Source organism: Girardinichthys multiradiatus, chromosome 14 (assembly GCF_021462225.1).
Source record: "Girardinichthys multiradiatus isolate DD_20200921_A chromosome 14, DD_fGirMul_XY1, whole genome shotgun sequence".
Taxonomy (NCBI): Eukaryota; Metazoa; Chordata; class Actinopteri; order Cyprinodontiformes; family Goodeidae; genus Girardinichthys; species Girardinichthys multiradiatus.
The window spans coordinates 42,972,680-42,994,727 of record NC_061807.1 but is presented as its reverse complement, the minus strand read 5'-3'; the positions used below and the strand labels follow the sequence as shown (position 1 = coordinate 42,994,727).

General features: G+C 40.6%; 1 protein-coding gene across 2 annotated transcripts; it reads right to left on the bottom strand.

Moving 5' to 3' along the window:
- Window positions 1-322: 322 nt before the first annotated feature.
- tspan5a (tetraspanin 5a) lies at window positions 323-21,303 on the bottom strand. Of its 2 annotated transcripts, XM_047385916.1 has the most exons (11): window positions 20,912-21,303; window positions 15,349-15,399; window positions 14,722-14,868; window positions 14,450-14,620; window positions 13,228-13,353; window positions 13,081-13,128; window positions 12,793-12,909; window positions 12,641-12,702; window positions 7,033-7,123; window positions 4,455-4,492; window positions 323-4,370 (listed from the first exon to the last, which is right to left on the bottom strand). In XM_047385916.1, the coding sequence occupies exons 1-9, from the start codon at window positions 20,990-20,992 to the stop codon at window positions 7,051-7,053; spliced, it is 876 nt and encodes a 291-aa protein (XP_047241872.1). In that variant the 5' UTR covers window positions 20,993-21,303; the 3' UTR covers window positions 323-4,370; window positions 4,455-4,492; window positions 7,033-7,050. The 2 variants fall into 2 exon arrangements, with proteins under 2 accessions (XP_047241872.1, XP_047241873.1); XM_047385917.1 differs by lacking the exon at window positions 7,033-7,123 and having other exon boundaries at window positions 20,912-21,302.
- Window positions 21,304-22,048: the final 745 nt, after the last annotated feature.

Genomic DNA, 22,048 nt, shown 5'->3' with positions numbered 1-22,048 from the left:
AGGCTCAGCTTTTTCTTCATTATGACAGACCAGAGCAGCACCTGAAGTACTGCAGATGAGACCCCTGTCCCATCACCAAGCTACTTCAACTCCTCTGCTTGAGGCAGGAGGAGACTGCAGCGAGGAGGAATATTCTGATTGGTCACAGCCAAGCTATTGTGCCCCTATCAGACGTTCGGACTGAAGCTGTCTGGATTTAACAGACTGCAGCGCTGTTTCTGCAAGAGCAGTGGCAGACCATGTGTGGGAAGTGAAATGCATCCACACATTTGTTAACTCATATTGCCTCCACTTCAAATGTGAACAAAGACAACAGTCAGGATATTTCTCAGTCAGGTCATTTTACTAGATGATAAAATGTTAACGGGACACGAGGAGGTAGTTACACAACAAATGTAGGTGGGATGTATAGTGCAGGTGATCCATATGGTGACAAGTACTTTTACACAAGAGTGACAGGTTCCCTTTCAGTGGTACTAAATGTTTTAGAGTTAGAAAATCACGTTCAATGTACAATAAATATTTTGTATCAAAAACAGTATCCGTTCCTTTATCAGTAGCGTCACACTTACCCAGGATATATCATTTTACAACAAAGACCACTGCTTGAAAAAATACTCTACAGTTTGCTACAAATGCATGCTTAGAGCATAAATCCACCTTAAACACCTAGAAAATCTCCACAGAAACACCTTTCAGTTGATTTCACTCCGTCTCACGTACAGTGATGAGATCTGCTTCTGAATACATAACGACCATCACGGGGAAAAAGTGCCACAATATTTTACTGGAGTGCACAAACGCTGTCATGTGAAACACTGAACATGGTCAGAAAAATTTGAATTTCCTCAATTTATAAAAACAACTCTTCTGTTGACCCACGTTCTCTGCTTCACTGAAGCTGTTCAGTAAAAACATTAGCAAAGATCAGGATGGGCTGTACACTTACATACATTCTGTGTGATGACTTTATTTACATTTTAAAAAGATGGGGAATAAAAGGCTCTCCAAACCTTCTGGACCAGCCCCTGGATGTACTGTCAGTCAAGATGCTGAAGAGCTGTAACCCAAACAGAACATGATAACACCTAACAGTTTATGTCATCAATAAAAGCACTTCAGCCCCAAAAGGAACTGGGGGCTTATGTACAAAGACTTCCTGGGATTTCCAACTAAAGCATGAAACCAGGGGTGCCCTTTTCTTTTGTACATCCCCATAACTGTGGAAAAAAGCACAAAGGAGGGAGTATCAGACCATAAATAGATGTAAATAAGCCCTGCATGGACCTACAATCTGAAATCATGTCTGCACAAGTGAAGTTTTTGTTTATGTGACTTGAAGATGTTCCTAAATGAGGCATGTTGCAACACACTGTTCCACAATGTTGCTTTTCACCAACATTGTGCTGCGGTGCAGTAAATCACATCTAGTCCTGGTCATCGTCATTGTAGACTGATGTCATATACACTGGATAAAAATATGAACAGAACACTTGTTGTTGCTCCCATAACCCATGAGCTGAACCCAAAGATCTAAGACTGTTTCTACGCTAACAAACGTCTGTTTCAACTATTCTTCACAAATCTGTCTAAATCTGTGAAAGTGAGCATTTCTTCTTTGCTGAGATAATCCAGCCACTTCACAGGTGTGGCATATCAAGATGCTGATTCAGCAGCATGATTATTTCACTAGTGTACCTTAGGCTGCCACAATAAAAGGCCACTCTAAAATGTGTGGGTTTGTTACACAGCACAATGCCACAGATGTCGCAAGTTTAGAGGGAGCGTACAGTTGGCATGCTGTCTGCAGGAATGTCCACCAGAACTGTTGCCCGTGAATTGAATGCTCATTTCTCTACCATAAGCCGTCTCTACAGGTGTTTCAGAGAATTTGGCAGTACATCCAACCGGCCTCACAACCACAGACCACGTGTAAAACCACACCAGCCCAGGACTTCAATATCCAGCATCTTCAACTCCAAGATCGTCTTGTCATAGCCGACTAGAGAGGCCAAATGCTCACATTCTATGGCGTCTGGCACTTATACACGAGGACCCCGGTCTGGTTGGGATGTCATTAGGGGCACATGCAGACCAATGATCGATACATTGCCTTGCTGATATACCAGGTACCCCTGTGTTTAAAGGGCCAGAGTCTTTCCACTTCTAAGGAACATTTCCTTAAGATCAACAAAGATAACCTGACTTCTTCTAAATATCTACCCTGCTTCCTCTGCAGTTACAACCAACAAGATCTTGTAAGGCTGGAAAAGTACATTTATGTTGGCCTCCATGTGAAACAATGGAGGCTTTTCCCCCTCCAATTTTTAATGGGAGTTGAGGATATATTTAATGTTGTAACAGCTTGTAGTAAAGGAAAGGCTACCTGTTGGAGAGGCCCCCACATAAACAAACTGACCAAGTAAAAGGATGCTCGCAATGTGGTGTGCTTGGTGATGGAGGCTGAGGATGGTTCAGTGAGGCCCTGCAGCAAACAATATATAATGACAAGGTTCTCCTGCTAGTCCTTCTGCTCTGGATGACAAGATGGATCATTTACAGCAACAAGTACCCACACGGCAGTCAGACTCTGTTGTGTTGTTGTTGTGGCTGTTTCCATGGCAACATCACTGAAATAAAGTGGATATACTTGAGATGCTGACCGCCAACATCCTTCCGTTAAGACGAGACTGAGAGCTGACCAGGACCTTAATGCCAACGGCACCCCCTAAATGCACTGCTCTTCTGCCACATCTGAACAAAGACTGTTTTACTAATATAATGTATGCCATTACATATGAAATGGCAGATTATTTGTAAATGATCAACTTGGAAGAAGATCAAAAATGATCTGTTTGTTAGTTTGGCTAGAACAAAATGTCACACATTTCACATTTAGATGGAAGGCTAGCTCTGTCCTAGGATGACCCCAGGACACAGTGCAGGTGGTGGAAGACAAAAAGGACTGTAAAGATAACATGACTGTTGGACAACATCTCCCATCCCATGCATGAAGCTGTTGCAGAACTGAAGAGCTCCTTTAATGAAAGACTGCTGCATCCTAGGTGCACACAGGAGCGTTATCACAGACCCTTCCTCCCAGCAGCTGTTAGAAAGTGTTTACACCCCTGCTGTTATTTGCACTTTTTTCTTATTTTCTTATTCACATTTACAATTGTACATTTTGTAAAAATTTGTCATTTTTAATAACTGTAGAGTATTTATTTTTCGTATTGTTTTTTCCCCTTTCTGCGGTCTACTTTAAAAAAAATTTCTTTATAGATTGTTACATTTGTGAGCACCTACACGCTTTCACTTTGCTGCTGACACACCTGAATGTCCCCACTCCAGGACAATAAAGGATATTTCTATTCTTTTCTTTTTATAATGCCACCTAACCTTTAACTGGATTTGATTACACGGTACAGAGAAGTCACCCACATCCACCAGCCAGCTTTGGTGTCAACAAAAGAAGAAACCATCAGACAAGATGGATGGTCTCTCTGCCCTTCATGGCCTCTAGGTCCAATGGGATTTGGAGACTGACAGTTGGCATGATGACATATTTGTGCAACAGACAAGCCCCTGAGCAGAAAGGATCTGAAAGTGGTAAAGAAAACACTACTGGCTCCACCATGGTGAGTACATTCTCCCAGATTCTTTGCAGACTAGAATAGGGAACCTGCATTAAACTGTCAGCCTCTTGTAAAGGTGTCGAAAGCTCCAGCAACTGCCTGTAATACTGCTGCTCAACTCATGGTGTCGCCACCATGTTCTAAACATGCCACCTCCTTGTAAAACTATCACTGGTCTGCATGTGAACAAAATTACATTCCTCATGGGGATTTAACTTGATGCTTACCTTGTTTTGGTCAGTAATTGTATTTTATCAGCATCTCTTTACTGCATTAGTAGAGCAACAACTTCATGTTACTTCTGTTTGAGAACAAATCTAAATTATTTCCACCCTGTTTGACCCTCTCAGTGAACAATGTTAGGGCCAGGAACAATGGTAAGAACAGCTGCTCTTCTCTGCAGCAGCTCTATTCAGCACATATGGTGGAAGCTTAAACAAATGGTCTTCTCTATGTGGGCCAAAGCTTCCGCAGTGAAAAATACTGAGCTTGTTTTAAAAGGATGCATTGAAGCCCGCTAAGTGCAGCTATTAAAAGTGGAACACTGCAGCTATCTTCATCTTGTCCTTGTCCACCTTCTTTGTTCAGTAGTCACACAGTGGGTATATACAAAACCTCACATATTTAGTGCCTTTAAAAAAGTGCTGGTTCAGGGTAGGAAACGGGGAGGTGATCGTTGACGTTCTCCGACGGTGCTCGCTGACAGTACTGAGGGGGGCACGTTCCGAACTAAAGCTGATCCAAAAAGACAAAACATCAGGCGAGTCTGTTAGACCCAGTTTTATTCCTGAAGTAAAAATTCAGCAAATATAAGATTACCCGTTAGAGAGAAGCTCCGTCAGCATTAGGTGAAGAAACTGGAAGAGAAGAAAAGAGGAGTTGATTAGTAATGAAACAAATAAAAACCTTACCTCCATCACTCCTGTGTTCAACTATTTCAGAAATGCACTAAAGAAAAGGAGATGATGAGGTTAAACTTGAACTTTGGGACGTTCACAGAGAGAGAGTGCTGGATGGATTCAGTGGGCTGAGGAACAATGGACCACAAACAAACAGAGAACTGCAGAAGTCACGACTTCAGGATTTTCAGTGCAAGCTGCACAAACTCTGCAACTCAGAGGGAGCATGTAGGAGGATCAGCAGCAGACACTCAATCATCTCGTAAAGTTCACCCATGGTTCTGATTGGACCGATCCTATAAGCCTCGTTATTCAGCATCACCAGCAGCATGGATTCAAAAAGCAATTACCAAATTAGGTTTTGTGTATTTTGCCCAAATATTGCAAAATAGCCTTTTCCAATAGAAAAAAACCACAAATGTTTACTGCTGGATTACAGCTGTGTTCAACAACTGCACCAAGTAGAGCAATTTCTTTCTTTTAGTCTGGGAAGGTATGTATGTCCAGCTGCCATCTTACTCACTGGACTCTAGAGCTCAGTTATTTATGCATGTCTAAATTATTGTTGCATTAATTAATATTTTTGTATAAATTATACATTGTTTTTATCATCTAATTTCTTTTTAAAGTGGGAATTTGACGATGTGGGCGTTGGGGACAAGTCCATCAGATTTCTACCAGAGGTGTTCCTTTCATTTACAATCACTGTTTAAATATCACAAACATTTCTAAATATATTTTTCCTCTTCATTTAATAACTTTTCCACTTACAGCTATTGCAAACAAATTGCAATTGCAATGCTTTAAAACTTGATTGCTGGCGGGTCAGTTTTCCAGTGATCACCGTTTTTTGGATATTGACTCTCTATACATTTTCCCATGGCTATGCTATGATGTGAATCACAAGACCATAAATTTAAAACAAACTTGTCTAAAATTACAGTAAACATCTTTAGTTTCTAGCCAAGTGCTAACAAACTATAATCAGCTACAGCAGCTAGCACAGACAACAGAATAAAAGAAGAAGAAATGCTGCTGGGAGAGTCAGTACATCAGGTTCTAACTCTGTCGTTTCAATGTAGTAAACTCCATTTAAGAAGTGATCACTTGTTAGTTGTTTATGTTGCTGGGCGTTGTTATCCTTGTGTCTAAAAACTGGCCCGGTTCTGTTTCACACAGTGCCCTGAGGTAGAGATGCCTCAGGAAATGGGCTGGTGACCAGAATCGGCCAACTGTCAACTTGAGTGACTGTACAGTGACCATCTGGTCAAAAACCTAAAGGTCCGATCTTTTTCTGATCAGTGAAAGCACCATACCTAAGCACCATTAGGTTGTGATAAAAACAACACTCTTGACTATGGAAGTTGTTAGTGCAGGAAGAAGACTCCAGCCATCCTCAGTATCAGTGGTGTGTGTAAAATGAGAGGAAGCACAAAGCTGGAGACATTAATGAAGGAAACTATTTTCTATAGAAGCATGTAGCCTGCTTAATCAGACTAAAAACTTAAAGAGTGCAGTCTATCTGATCTTTTCAGCAGATAACAGGAAGGCTGAACGTGTCACAATATGTTGGTCTGTTTTTTTCCCTTTTGAGCATTCAATCTCTGTTATGGAACATGTTGGATTTGGGAAGGCTGGAAGTGTTTTGGAAATCTTACAGTTACAGTCCCATAGACTGTTGTTTACAGGTATTAATGCTAACCCTACAAATTCTGCTAATCACTAATATAAGATACTAAAGTCAACTCCATAATCAATTTGTCTTCTTTTTACGATATTACACCCTGGTTTACAGTACCTGCTCTTTCACATTCAGAGTGATTTAACCTCTGCTCCTAATACACACTACCAGTCAAAACCTTGTCATTCAATGGCTTGTCCTTATTTTATGACTTTCTACATTGTAGATATATAGAGAATTCATCAAAACTATGAAGCAACGGTATATGCAGTGATGTAGTAAACAAAAAACTGTGAAATAACTCAAAACATATTAAAAATTTTAGATTCTTCAAACTAGCCACCACTTTGATTACTGCTTAGTACACTCTTGGCATTCTCTCTGCGTGCTTCATGAGCTATTCACCTGAAATGGTTTTCCAACAGTCTTGCAGGAGTTCCCAGAGGTAGGAATAAAACTAAAGACAAACCTGAAGTTGAATGAGAAGGGATGTCCAGACCTTTGAATGGTAGTGTATGTATAATTGAGTGCTCATAGCAGAAAGGCTAGAAAAAAATATATTGAATGCTTTTAATTAAAGTTTAAGAGAAATCAGCTAGAAAATTGATATCAGCAGTTCAAAGCTTTACCAAACCTGGAGCTCAGAAATCTGCCACAAAGACCTGATTGGTGGCGCTTTACTTTGTGGGTAGACTAACACCCCAGAAGGTCAGGGTTCCCAGATGTAGACATATGCAGGACACAACACAACACCAAACAGAGATTATACACAGATCAGTGCTCCGCTAACTACCATGGACTCATTAAACCCACATACATTCTGTGCGTGCCTGTCTCATGAGTAGTAAGCCGATGATTTCTTGCAGGTGTATGGTGGGGGTCGACGCATGGACAGAGGGGGGGGCACCCTGATGAAGCATGGAGGAGGAAAAATGATGGATGAAATGAGTTTTGGCATTGAATTAAAAAAGTTCAAATAACCTTCTATCTTTGGTCCTCACTCTAAACAAGGCAGTAACCGCTGAAAGAATTACCACCTTGTAAAATTAAAACTATTTTTTCTGCTTCAGGTCTCTGCTTCTGACCAGGAGGATACAAATTTGTACAAGAGTTCCTACAAGCTACAACTTTCAGACATTCCGCTTCAGTCCATAAAGGGAACAAGTGATCCTCTCAGATTGAATTATAATCAACTATGACTCGAAGTTATTAGGTTCAGCATGCAATACGCCAATGGACAGCCCTGGCCAGAAGTTTACATGCATTCATCATTGGCAGATAGGTCAGGCTTCTAATAAAGCATGTAAACTGTTCTTATTTTCAGGATGGAGTGATAATACAACAAACAACAAGAACTGGATGAACAAGTTTGAATTTTATTCTGATTTTCTCTAATCTACTAATTTTACGAGCAGGCTTAAAAATAAACATAACCATCCACTAATATTTAGTTAAATGTCCTGTAGCAAGCTGTACCTCAACTGCACACTTTTCTGGCTTCTAGCATAATTGTGGCTGAATACTGGACCGATTTCTTGTTGAACTGAATTTTTAGAACTCCTAGCACAATCTTTGTTATAGTTGAGGCTATGGCTTTTCAAAAGCTATTCTGCTTTATTTATTCCAAAACAGTTTTGATGTGCTTGAGATCATTGTTCTGTTGAAACACCCAGATGAGTCCACATTCCGACCATCGGACCCAAACCCTCCTCTCACGTGAAAGGAAAATTGCTGGAACACCAGTATCGCTGCTATTATGTAGCTGGATACAAATATTCCTCACCATCTCTCCAATTAAATTTAAAGATGCTTCACATGGTCAAGGCAGATGCCTTCTGGTAATGTTTTGTGGTAAGAAGAAAGAAAGATGAAGCTATTTGGACACAATGACAATAAGTTTGTTTGGAGGAGATGAGATTCAAACTTGAGAACACAGTTCCAACTGTAAAGCATGGTGGTAGCAAATTAATTGGCTTTGCTCAAAGTATCTGCAGACATACAGTACAGACCAAAAGTTTGGACACACCTTCTCATTCAAAGGGTTTTCTTTATTTTCATGACTATGAATATTGTAGCTTCACAATGAAGCCATCAAAACTATGAATTAACACATGTGGAATTATATACTGAACAAAAAAGTGTGAAACAACTGAAAATATGTCTTATATTCTAGGTTCTTCAAAGTAGCCACCTTTTGCTTTGATTACTGCTCCGCACACTCTTGGTATTCTGTTGATGAGCTTCAAGAGGTAGTCACCTGAAATGGTTTTCACTTTTGAGGTGTGCCCTGTGAGGTTTAATAAGTTGGATTTCAAGCCTTATAAATGGGGTTGGAACCATCAGTTGTATTGTGCAGGAGGTGGATACAGTACACAGCTGATAGTCCTACTGAACAGACTGTTAGAATTTGTATTATGGCAAGAAAAAAGCAGCTAAGTAAAGAAAAACGAGTGGCCATCTTTACTTTAAGAAATGAAGGTCAGTCAGTCCGAACAATTGGGGAAACTATGAAAGTGTCCCCAAGTGCAGTCGCAAAAACCATCAAGCGCTACAAAGAAACTGGCTCACATGAGGACCGACGCAGGAAAGGAAGACCAAGATTCACTTCTGCTGCAGACGATAAGTTCATCCGAGTCACCAGCCTCAGAAATCGCAGGTTAACAGCAGCTCAGATTAGAGAACAGCTCAATGCCACACAGAGTTCTAGCAGCAGACACATCTCTAGAACAACTGTTAAGAGGAGACTGTGTGAATCAGGCCTTCATGGTAAAATAGCTGCTAAGAAACCACTGCTGAGGACAGGCAACAAGCAGAAGAGACTTGTTTGGGCAAAGAACACAAGGAATGGACATTAGACCAGTGGAAATCTGTTCTTTGGTCTGATGAGTCCAAGTTTGAGATCTTTGGTTCCAACTACTGTGTCTTTGTGCGGCACAGAAGAGGTGAACGGATGGACTTTACATGCTTGGTTCCCACCGTGAAGCATGGAGGAGGAGGTTTGATGGTGTGGGGGTGCTTTGCTGGTGACACTGTTGGGGATTTATTCAAAATTGAATGCATACTGAACCAGCATGGCTACAACAGCATCTTGCAACGGCATGCTATTCCATCCGGTTTGCATTTAGTTGGACCATCATTTATTTTTCAACAGGACAATGACCCCAAACACACCTCCAGGCTGTGTAAGGGCTATTTGACCAAGAAGGAGAGTGATGAGGTGCTGCGCCAGATGACCTGGCCTCCACAGTCACCGGACCTGAACCCAATCGAGTTTGGGGTGAGCTGGACCGCAGAGTGAAGGCAAAAGGGCCAACAAGTACTAAGCATCTCTGGGAACTCCTTCAAGACTGTTGGAAAACCATTTCAAGTGACTACCTCTTGAAGCTCATCAACAGAATACCAAGAGTGTGCGGAGCAGTAATCAAAGCAAAAGGTGGCTACTTTGAAGAACCTAGAATATAAGACATATTTTCAATTGTTTAACACTTTTTTGTTCAGTATATAATTCCACATGTGTTAATTCATAGTTTTGATGCATTCATTGTGAAGCTACAATATTCATAGTTATGAAAATAAAGAAAACTCTTTGAATGAGAAGGTGTGTCCAAACTTTGGTCTGTACTGTACTCGATCCGGTATTCATACTCTGGACCTTGTGCTGACATATGGGATTGAGTGTAAACAAATAACAGCATTTTCTCATAATCCTATCCTGTTTGACCAATTTTAAATTGAATCTAACCAAGTATTCTGACCCTTTGAGAAAACTTCATTATAGGAGATCTTTATGACAATGTTGCAACAATTTTGAAAAAATGTGCTCCATTTTTAATGGAGCAGCATTGGAGGTACCTGTAGAACCTGATCTATGTTTGGACTGTTCTGATTATGTTGAGCTTTCTGAATCTTCTGAAACAAAGCACAATTTGCAGCCGCCGGAATGATTTTGTGTGGCTCTCAATCCCAATTCAAGAATGGCATAAATGTGGTTGCCTGTTCAGATGTTTGATACAGACACACATTTAAAAAATTGTTAGGGTACAAGTTTCTTTGATGGGAGGAAAGATTAATATCTTCTTAGAATGAAACATTTACTTATCTTTATCAACCATGTTTTTAGCTTTCAATTTAATCTTCAGATTTAAAGAACTTCATAAATTCCAATGGGCAATTCATTTGAAGCATACCAGTCTATACATTCACCTCTGACATGCATCCACTAACCAAAATCATTAATTAATTGAACAAAAACACTATATAAGTATTAAAAGACTTTCACAATGCAAGATTTATAAAAATAATTTATAATAGTATTATAAACATGAAAAGAGTGAAGCCTCAGCAGAAAATAAATCTTCTGTTGGCCGCTCTTGACAATCAGATCTGTGGCTATGTCCAACTCTACTGACAATCAAACACAGAGCAGGGATACTTATGGGAGTCCGCAATCTTAACCTTCTCATTGTGAATGCTGCTGGCTTCCAGTACTCTCCGAGTCTGTCTAATAATCATTGAGAAGCTCCTTAGTTTGTAAAATATGCTTTATATATTAAATGGATTTGGATCTTAATGAGTCAATTTGTTTAACCAAAGTGCTGTATGGTACTAAAACAGGTCAAACTAATACAAATAATAATAATAATAAAATATAACAAAAAGCAATAAAAGCAGAATAAAATGTACGACAAAGAATGCATTTCAATAAACAGAAACAACACACCAACTCATAATATGACAACTGCAACCGACAATAAGTGTTTTTAAGAGAGACTAAAAAACAGCAACAGCACCAGCAGAAGCCTGTCTAATATTTAATGGTAACGTCTTTGATCATTTTGGAGCAATGACTGAAAAGGCCCGATCTCCAACCAATAGAACCTGGTCAGCTGATCTGAGGACTCATGGTGAAACAGGTCAGAGAGGTATGGAGGAGCAAGACCTTGAAGGCATTTAATAGCCAAGAGAAAGATTTTAAAAAGAATTCTTTGCCACGCTGACAGATCCAAGATCCAGGAAGTTATCGTCCCACCATTTAACAAAGACAGATAAGACCTCACCATGACCTGAAACTGTACCCTGAAGAACGGACAGGAGGTCTTTGACATCAAAAAACATAACATCGATGCTCCTGAGACGTTCTGCAGCTTTCTGAGTACATTATAAAAGGCAAAGTATACAGAACACAACCTTGTGGTGACCCTGAACTTGAAAGTCAAGACAATAAGGATGAACCCGCTCAACTCTGTTTGCAAGAACATTTAAAAGCAGCAATAATCAATTAATATGCGGCTGCTTTTCGTTAAAAGCAGAAGAAAAATTAGCAATGCAATCCTTGCATGCAACTTTGGGTGCTCCAAGGGTTCGTACAATCTGTCCATGACAAGCTTCGCATATACAACACCTTTACCAGATTGTTAAGCAAACTGTAAAGGGCCCAGTTTGCCATCTATACAGGTATAGTTTCAGGTACGTTTCTCAGAAACCTTCATAACCAGAGATGGAAGTGCAACTGGTCTGAAGCCACCTACTGTAATTCCCTGGGCTTTCTAGATTTAGGAATATGTATGATGAGAGATGTTCTCCAGATTATGGATATTCAGGAGAAGTGAATGCTCCAAGTCAGTGATTCACTGCAGTCGACTGGGTTGCCACACATAGAAAACCTCTACCAGTTGGAATAATAACCTGAACTTGACTGCATATAACTAGGATGACAGTGGAATGCATCTAATTGAGTTGGAAGCTGTTTCTATGATCGAATAGAGCTGATTATGTATTTCTGGGTATAAATTGGATGATTGTATTGTATGCTTTTGTAAAATGCCTTGGGACAACATTTGTTGCGAATCGGCACTATATAAACAAGCTGAATTGAACTGACTCATGCTGTTGGGCTGTTTTAAAGCCAGTGGCACTGGTGCAATGCACCAAGTAGGTGAAATAATCTCCCATTTCTTTAAGCCCACCTCAAATAAACAGCTAGAATGTTGACCAGTTAATTCAAACAATGCTACCAGTTCTGCCAGGAAGAGAGGTCCTGTTTTCAGCTGAAATTAACACACGCTTAATAATGGTTACACAAAGTATTCGATCAATGTGCAACATGCTAAAAGCAGAACTTTCATCCTGATATTAGTAAGGGTATATGCATATTTTTGAGCCTGTAGCTTTAAATTTAAATCAGTTTAGATTATAAAAAAATCCATAATTCAAACTTGTGCATCCCATTCATGTCTGTATGCTGTATGATCAGTCAGCTACAAAAAAATCCATGCTTCAAATGCATCATTAAAATGAATGACATCCATGACCATGATGAGTGGACGTAAACGTCTGACCTGCAATGTAGATCGCAATGTAAGGTTAGGAATGATTATGAGAACGCAAGAGAAGTAAACGCAGATGAAAGGGTGATGGAATCTTACCAGCTCGCCCTCACTGCCTCGATGTCACTCACCAAGTTCTGGGCCAAACAAATCCCAAAAATCTGTGAAGAAACAAAAACCATACACATTCCATGAAAGGAGAAATACTTTGTTTTCAAAGTTTTCCCTTATAAAATATAAATAGAACTGACCTGCAATAATGCCACTCCGATGAAGATCCCAGCCACCAAGGTGAGGTTGTCCTGGAACCACTTCTCAAACTGAGGCACGCAGCCTTTCACGTTGATGTAATCCTTCTGCTCAGAGTCCTGTGTGGGCACAACTACAAGTCAGGTTTTCTCTCCCCACACATCACTGTATCTGTTAATCACTCATCAGTCACTGTGCTAAAAAATGGACTGCAGACATTAAACATTCCACTGGGGACAAGGGTAACACTTCCGCTGAAGTCTAAACTTCAGTGGAAGCATCTAACTCACTGGTTTTGCTCTGATGTCATAGCCACACTGAGTGTTTATCACATCCTCCTAGAGACAAAAAGAAATTATCTTAAAAAGTTATGAAAGCCATCAGGTCTGAGGCAGGTCTGGTGCACAGTGGCATCGACAGAAAGACGCTAAAGGTACCGCTGGGTCCTTGGTGCAGCAGGAGAAGGGAACGCCACACTTTTCCCGACTGGGGTTCCCATCAGTGCAGTTAAAGTAGATGTTCAGGTTCCAGTCGTCTGCTCCAAACGCGCCACAGCACTCCCACTGCAGACAGACCCAGAAGAGAAACTTCTGACATACTGATGACAGGTGGCTGCAAGTCTTGCTTATGTCACTATGCATTTTCTGAAATGGAAATCCAGAATCTCACAACTGAGATCAAATCCTTTGCTTACACCCAATCCCATTATTGCTTATCTGCCTTGGGCTTCACAGAAAGATATGCTCCCTTAAACAAAACATACTTCATCATCACCTTCCTAAGCATCCGTCACTGTGGCATTTATAACCTGATCTCCAGCTAAGCCAGGCTTTTTTAGACATGTCAAAAAGATTCTGCTGAATGAGTGTAGCAAAGCAGTAAGTACCTCAAAGCTAGGAAATCGATCCAAGTGCTGCCTAAATTTGGCAGTAATGACCTGATAATAACATCACTAAATCTCATGCTACACTATGCAGACCCTCAGTCTGCACCCATTAAAACTTCACCCAGCTCTATGTGTTCGGCTGCTTAAAGTAACAATCTAAGAGGCAGCCTCACCTACGTTCTGATATATTCAGGTATTAATTATTTGACCAGCAACATTCACAAAACACTTCAAGGAGGGGTTAAGGTGCCTCTCACCCATCTTACTGCAACTACCTAGCTTTGCAAGTCAAGGGCATACATTCTGACCTTGACGTGTCGTGTGAAAGGGGAACATGAATCTCCTTCCCAAAGTGACAACTGGCACACCGAAGTGTGCTGTTTCAGCTTGACCTGGAATTGTAAGTATGATTCACTGACTGATAAACAAAAGATTCAGTTTTTAAGTTTGCGATCTGACGGTCATTGGTCAGGGCTGACCAAGCTGAAAATTGTCCTTTGTCAACATCTCCAGTTGTTTCATATGTTGTATTACAGTGCAGTTGGAATCAAAAACAGTAAAACACAGTAACAAACAGTTTGGCTCCCAATGCATTGAGATATTTTTTAAAGGCTATAACCCTTTTACTTTTTGTTCATCAGAAACTGAAGAACACTAAGATGTAGAGATAGCTGGAAAATCTGGAGTATATTATATTATGGGTTAAGAACATTAAAATAGATGTATGCTCCCAGCCATGACTGATCACATTTATTAGGAATCCCATGACTCACATATTCCTGAGTGAAATCAATGAGGTTCTGTAGGTCGATGTCGTCCCTATATGCCCGGATGTTGTTGTTGATGAACAGGTTAAGCTGGTCCTTAATCCAGTCCTTAAAAACAAAGGCCAGAACTCCTGTTGTTAGCTCCAGGAAAAAGATGATTCCCAGAAACACGGAGAACTAGAACAGGGGGAGAATCAGGAAAAGCAGAAAAATCAGAAACCGATTGTGAACAACCTTTTTTCAGTGTTTATTCATGGTGCTCGCAGAGAGGAACATACAAACTTCAGCAAAAATGTATTTTCCCGAAGCGCTCCAATGCAGCCAGCAAAGCCCAGAATGAACATAACCCCTCCAACCACCATGAAGAGCCACACAGGGTCCAGACCCCCCAGGTCAGTAATGGATGAGATATTGGACAGGACCCCCTGGAGAGGTGGGAACAACACACTTGGTGTGAGTCAGGCAGCTGTGCCTCCTTCAGGTCATGTCATGTTAGGTCAAAGTGACAGAAAATATCCAGGAATGATGGTACTGGCTGGAAGAAAAACTGGTTTCAGTTTGTCAAACTACATGTCCACCAATTTATAAAACCAACATTAAGGCAAATAAATTCATGTAGTTGGATCCTTTCAGTTGAGGTTTTCATAAATGAAAGCAACAGAGTTTAACGCTAGATTTTCATCATGCAAATAAAGCAAACAGATGCATCAGAGCCATTCAGCAGTCATCAAATAACTCTGGGATTCATTGGATTTATTATGAACAAAGCCTGTTAGCATTGGAGGCTTCAGAGTCCTGTTATGCTAATAACAAAGTACAATAATCAGAACAATGAGGTAGAAAACCTCCACTCTAAAATGACTTTCTTTCCAGTGTCATTTAAAAATAAGAGGCAGTGTGCTCACCTTCTCACTCCATGCCCACAGTCCAATCCCAACTAAGGCCATGCCCAGCAGCTGCAAAACACCAGTCACATCTTATTACTGGGAGAACATACAGATGCAGTATGACACAATGTCAGTGTTGTTCAGGAAAAATACTGAAATACTCTCCCCGTGACAGCCTCAGTCTGCACCCGGCTGCATCTGCTTAAACATTGTAATTATCCACAGTGAAAGATGTGGTCTCGAAGGCAACATACAGAAGGATCCCCCCCTAAACCTTTTTCACATTTCATCACATTGCAACCTCACAATAGTGCAGAACTCTGGAGTGGGAAGAAGAATCATAAATGGTTTTTAATATATGCTTATTTTAAAACAAATTCTGAAGTGGATTTAGGTCTGTACTTTGACAATACCATCACATATGACTATGCTTTGGTCTAAACCATCCCATTGCATCTCAGGCTGTGTGTTTAGGGTGTCTGTCCTGCTGGAAGGTGAACCTCCACCCCAGTCTCCAGTCTTCTGCAGCCTCTAATAGGTTTTCCTCCAGGATTGTTCTGGATTTAGCTCCATCCATATTCCCATCATTACAACCAGCTTCCCTGTCCCTGTTGAAGAAAAGCATCCCTACAGCATGATGCTGCCAAAACCATGTTTCAATGTGCCAATAGCATGATCAGGATGGTGTTAGGTCTCCTCTACACGTAGTACTTTCTACATATGCCAATTGGTTCCATTTTCAGATTGGCATTTGTTAAAATGTTTGATTTTCCTTTCACATCACAGTAATGCACTACTTTGTGTTGGTCTATAACATAAAAACCTTAATAAATCCATTGAAGGTTGTGGTACAGATGGATTCCACCATTAGGCTTAGGCCTTCCTCCAGCTTCATATATTTGTTTAACTGTATTCTGCATTTTAGGGGGAGAAATTCACCAACCTATGTTTCCAAAAGCACATGCATGATTTTTTTCTTATATTTTTCCTATAATCATTTATATTTGCCTGTAATCATGATTACATTCCCCTGTTGCTGACATATATTTGTAATATTTGTAGGAATACAATTATTTATTATTTTGGAGGAGCGAGTCAGGAAACGTTTTCCTCCACCAGTATCACGTAGTGACCTGGCCACTATCCTGCAAGAAGAATGGCTTAAAATCACTCTGACCACTGTGCAGGACTTGTATATGTCATTCCCAAGACAAATTGTATTGGCCGCAAAAGGAGGCCCTACACCATACTAATAAATGATTGTGGTCTAAAACCAGGTGTTTCAGTTTCATTGTCCAACCCCTGTACAAGCTAGAGATAACGGATGATGTCATTGCTCTGACACATAATGTTGAGCCTAGATATTGATAAGACCTTGACTTGCCAGGCTGCAGCCCAGGACTTTTTAATAGTCCTGATTCTCATGAAGGAAGAAATCCTAATAAAAACCTAATTAAAGCCTTAAAATTCATTAGAATTCCATATTTTTGATTACAGACACTGTTCCAAGAAGGGGAGTACTATCCACTGTGTGATGCTAACCTGCACAGTACCTGCTAGCTGCTGCTCTGAACAACAAGAGTGTTTAATAACCTTAGAGGTGTGTAATCAGATCAGGGGAAGTTTTCAAACTGCTGGAACAAAATAAAAAAGTCACTTGAAGCACTGCTGCCAAAATGCAGATCATAAACTCCCAGTTTTTGTGTGACGTTAACAGAGCGAATAAAACGAGATATGATGCTCTAATATTCTGTTCATTAAAATTAATATATAATAGGTCCTACATTTATTTCTTATAACCCGCAGTCCAAGCAGCTGAGACCAGGTGGGGGCGCCAAACATCACTAAACAACAAATCTATGCGAGAAATAATAAATACAGAGAATGTTCAGCTTTTCCCCCTTTATCTGAACATAGATGAGAATACTCTGGATACACTGATTTTCCTAGAGTTTACTTTGAGTTATGTTTTATATGTTTCTCTAATTTGTTTTGAAGAGTTGCAGCAAAAAAACCAAAAACCAAAACAAATATACAGGTTTCTCTAATAGGAAATATTTCAATATAGTTTTACTACATTTCGATTTTACCTTTATAAGATCTTTTTTGCAACACGCAGTTTCTGTTATAATTTACAAAACAGTTTTTTTGAGTTGGTTCACACATCCTCCATATGTGCTAGACACTGTTTATTGCAATGTAAGGTTCTTTTTAGTGCACTCCACAGACACTCAGCAGGCGAAAATGTATCCAACCATCAGCAGCAGTTGTAACAGATGTCAACGCTTTCCAGCCAACACACTCACATGTTTTGGTCCTGTCCAAACCTCTTTAACTTTTGGAGCCAAGTATTTCACACACTAGCTACGATGCTGAATGTAGAACCCAGCCCTGACCCCTGCCCGGTTCTGTTTGGTGCCCAACCCACTTAAATGATCTAACCTTTCATCGATAAAGTGTTGCATACTTGCCTTTACAACCCTCTTAGCTAGTTTTCTCATTTTATCTAAATGGAAACATGCCTAACCCACTTCACATCATAGCAGGCTTAGGGAAGTTTTGACTTACATCAAACTTTAAAAAGGGTTGCCAGGTCTCTTCATTCAGAAAGTGAGTAGATAGCATCCATGTTTATTTATTCGTTTTTCAGGTAGGGAGGGGGTATAACTCACAGTTATCATACAAGGAAGATCACATACAGACCGATAATTATATCTGATATTATATCGGATTATCATTTAATTCCACAATCTTCATGTGTTCTTTACTACTTGCAAACAACTGAAAAGTCTCAAGACAGAATGGGGCCCAGAATAGGTTGACCCGCTAACATCACATCCCTGATTCACCTCCGGAGGATTCTGAACTGTAAGGGATAAAATTGGATGTGAAACTAAACAAAGACCGCTGCAGAACCAGCACCCCAGCCTGCAGTCTGAACAGAACAGAGACATCATATCATCCTCCAGTGTTCACCTGATCTGAAAAATATGCTGATGAGCAGAATGAGATACAGATAACATGTTGAGTATGGTGCAAAACATCGTCGCTTGTATGTGAAGCACTGAATGCATCTGAACCACGCTGTGTGTGGGGTTCTCCCCAGGAAAAACCCCACGTCTAACACAGGGGAATACTGGAAGATGTAAAACCAAGCCCCTTTGGTTCTGCACACACAGGCAACTATCTGAAAGCGCACAAGGCCAAGGATATAAGCAGTCTGACTTATATGATGTGAAAGAACAAAGTGATTTGTAATGGGTGCTTCTGGCTGTGTGTTTAACATAAACACCCAGAATATTATGGGAGCTGTTTTTATTCCAGTTGACAACACTGGGTCTTATGACTGAAGTTTTAGTTTGACAAGTAGTCTCTAAGTTAACGCTTTCAAGCCTCCATACACTTAAAATTCACTGACTTGATACCTGAGCATATGCTTAATAACCTGTGTAAGGTCCAGATTCCATCAAAAACTTGAAATTATTTATAAACCAGTTTCAGGATTTGACATACATATTCACTTTTAATATAAATCATGCTGGATATGTTTTAGTTTCAGGGCAGAATATTCTCTGCCACTGTTTTAATGTCCTTCTACAGAAACACATGTTACCTTTGGGCTGAATTAAGGACTGTTACAAATCAATTACCCAACATTTATTCTGACCACTGAGAACAGAACACCATTCATCAGAGACTGTATTAAATGTTGCTTAAGATATAAAAATGTAATTAAGAAATGTTTGTGATTTAAGATCGGTGTTTCAATGTAAAATGAGGGACAAAAATAAGCTCTGAACTGCAGCTTTTACAGTGCTGTGGAGGTCTTAATTTTTAACCTAGGTGCACTCATTGGTTTCTTTGTTAGATACATGTTGTTAATGCTGGTTGGACCCCCTTTTAATTTCAAAACTGCCTTAATTCTTTGTGCATATATTCAACAAGATGTCAGAAACATTCCTCAGAAGATTTGGTCCAAATTGAACAGACAGTGTTATACAGTGCTGCACATCCATGATGGGAATCTCCCCTTCTACCACCTCTCAAAGGTGTTCTGCTTAGGCTTGCCAAAATATTTTATACTAAAAAAAGGAATTATCATGTACGTCAAAACTGATACTAGCCGAGCCATTTTCATCTTCCCATGTTTGCCCACAGCAGCACTACAGGAAAACAATCCCCATCTTTTCAGCAGCTGAGAATCAACACAGGGAGCTTTTGATAAAAGTTCCAAACTCAGATAAAATGGAAAGAACATCTGTAGAAGAGCTTTTTTCGACCCTCTTTAGTCAAAAAGGCGAAGACAAGGGCAATCGTAGAATTGTTTTCCTTAGGTATTTTCACTATGCTGCAGAAAAACAGGAAAAGCAAAGGAACACGATTAGCAGCCATCAGCTTTTCCCGGATAGATCATCCATCTTGACTTGTACCAATGGATCCATGCCTTCATGCTGTTTAGAACAAATTCCGAGCCAACTACCTAAATGTCAAAGATGAAATTGAGACTCATCAGAGCAGCGTACATTTCTCCAATCTGTTATTGTCTGCTTTTGATGACTGTGTGAACTGTAGCATCAGCTACATGTACTTAGCTGACAAGAGGGTCACCTGGTGTGGTGTTCTGTGGCTGTGGCCCATCTGCTTCAAAGTTCCACATGTTGAACACTTAAAGATGGTTCTCTGCATACCTTGGTTGGAAACAGTGGTGATTTGAGCTACTGTTGCTTTTTTACTATCTGGCACCAGCCATCCCATTCTCCTCTGAGCCTAACAAGGCATTATTAACACATCTGCTGCTCACTGGATACTAAAGATGGTTGTGTGTGAAAATCCCACAAGATCAGCAGGTTCTGAAATACACGGACCAGCCTATCTGGCACCAACAACTAGCTTAAATCTCATTATTTTGTTATTCTGATGCTTGCTTTGAACTTCAGCAAGTTGTCTTCACCTTGCCTAGATGCCTTAATCCACTGAGTTACTGCCATGTGATTGGCTCATTTGTGTTAAAAAAATAAACTGGTATACCTAATAAAGAGGCCAGTGAGTCTGCATGCTATTGTTCCATTTTAAAAGATATTTTATTAACATTTCATGTAAAATCATTATTTTTTACCTACAATCATTCACAATCCACCCTAACAGACTGCTGGTACAACATGTTCTGTATTATCTTATCGTCATATGATGCCACTGTTGTGCGAAAAAACAAGTACATGGGGGGCTTTCAGGACCCTAGCAGCGCCTCTGCGTTGCGCTGAAAGCTGCTGAGGTCCGGTCCACAACGGTGTGCAGGTCGGACGGTAACAGTGCTGCGGGTTCAGCTGGGTTCTCTGTGTCACCGCTCAGCTCTCATGATCACAAAAAGCCGATTAGCTTCGTGTGCAGGAACAGCTGCTTCTGTCCGGAAGTCAGAACACGAACACAACAATAACTACGTACCGATCTGAGTAGAAACTGAGATAAAGAGGCATAAAGCGCAGGTGATCCGGGCCTCCCTCCCTCTCTAACGGACACAATAACCCCACTGTGCTGAAGACAGCTGATAGAAAAGATAAGAATGACAGTGAGGGGCTCTTACCCAGAACAGGATGTTGAAGCCGAAAATAAAGTATTTGATGCAGCAGCTGACTTCGTGGCCTTTGAAATGATTCCCCGACATGTTTGAGCATCATCTGCCTGTCGCTATGAGGAGAAACACGGCCTGCTTCACAGGCTTTGTGCTGGACGGGAGGGAACAGGTTCAGCGCTCCGGGGATGCATTCCTCTTTGTCCGCTTCCAGTGTCCGCTCAGACCCGCTAAGGAGACATGCCAGACCGCAGACTGACCGCTTCACTGACACCGAACGAAACGAGAACCTACCGACCGGAGTTGGCGCAGAACTGTAACAATGTTCAAAGCGTTTCTCCGCTATTCAGGCTAAATTGCGCCTACAGTGGGCGGTGACGTTGCTGGGGAAGGTGGTCAGTGATTGGCGGGAAAAATACTTTGAGAACAGCGGCACAAGCCAATCACATCAGAGGATTGCTGAAGCACTTCCTGTTTGAATCAGAAATAATAGTGAAAATAAAAAGTATTTTTGATCTAGATAATTAAATTCTTGAAGCCGCATATTTTACAGACTGGTTTTCCGGAAGCAGACATAATGCTGAACTCCTTTTCTAAGGTTATCAGAACACTGCATTGTCAGTAGAACAAAAAGCTAATATCCAATTTACATTACTATACAATGCCATTTCTGCGCAATTTTTACAGTTGTTATCACTTCTGAACCACAGCAAGGAGATCGGGGGTTCGGATCCCATCCTGGGGTCTTTCTGAATGGAATTTGCATATTCTCCAGCTCCAGGTATCCTGACTTCCTCCCACAGTCCAAAATCCCGAGTTAGGTTAATTGGCCTCCCTAAATTGCATTGAGGGTTGTGTGTCTCTGATGGAATGGTGACCTTCCCATGGTCACCACCTCTTTCCCATTGACTGTTAGATATAGTGTAGGATGAGTGGGTTCCATCCAATGGATGGATGGAAAACGCGAACCCTTTATCAATCTATTTAGATCAGAGGTGTCAAGGTCAGTTCTCAGTGCACTTACATGTCCATCACAGCTGAATGAAATGGCAGATTTACCTTTCTGAGCACGCAGTTAAATTCTTCAGAGTCCTGCTACTGATCTAATCCTTTGATGAAAGTTGTGTTGAAGCAGACACACAACTAAAA

Coding starts and splice junctions, on each gene's coding strand:
- tspan5a (XM_047385916.1), bottom strand. CDS start 20,992: ATGTCGGGGAATCATTTCAAAGGCCACGAAGTCAGCTGCTGCATCAAA. Junction 14,621..14,721: donor ATACATTTTTGCTGAAGTTT/GTATGTTCCTCT, acceptor CCCCTGTTCTAG/TTCTCCGTGTTTCTGGGAAT. Junction 13,129..13,227: donor GCTGCACCAAGGACCCAGCG/GTACCTTTAGCG, acceptor TTTTGTCTCTAG/GAGGATGTGATAAACACTCA.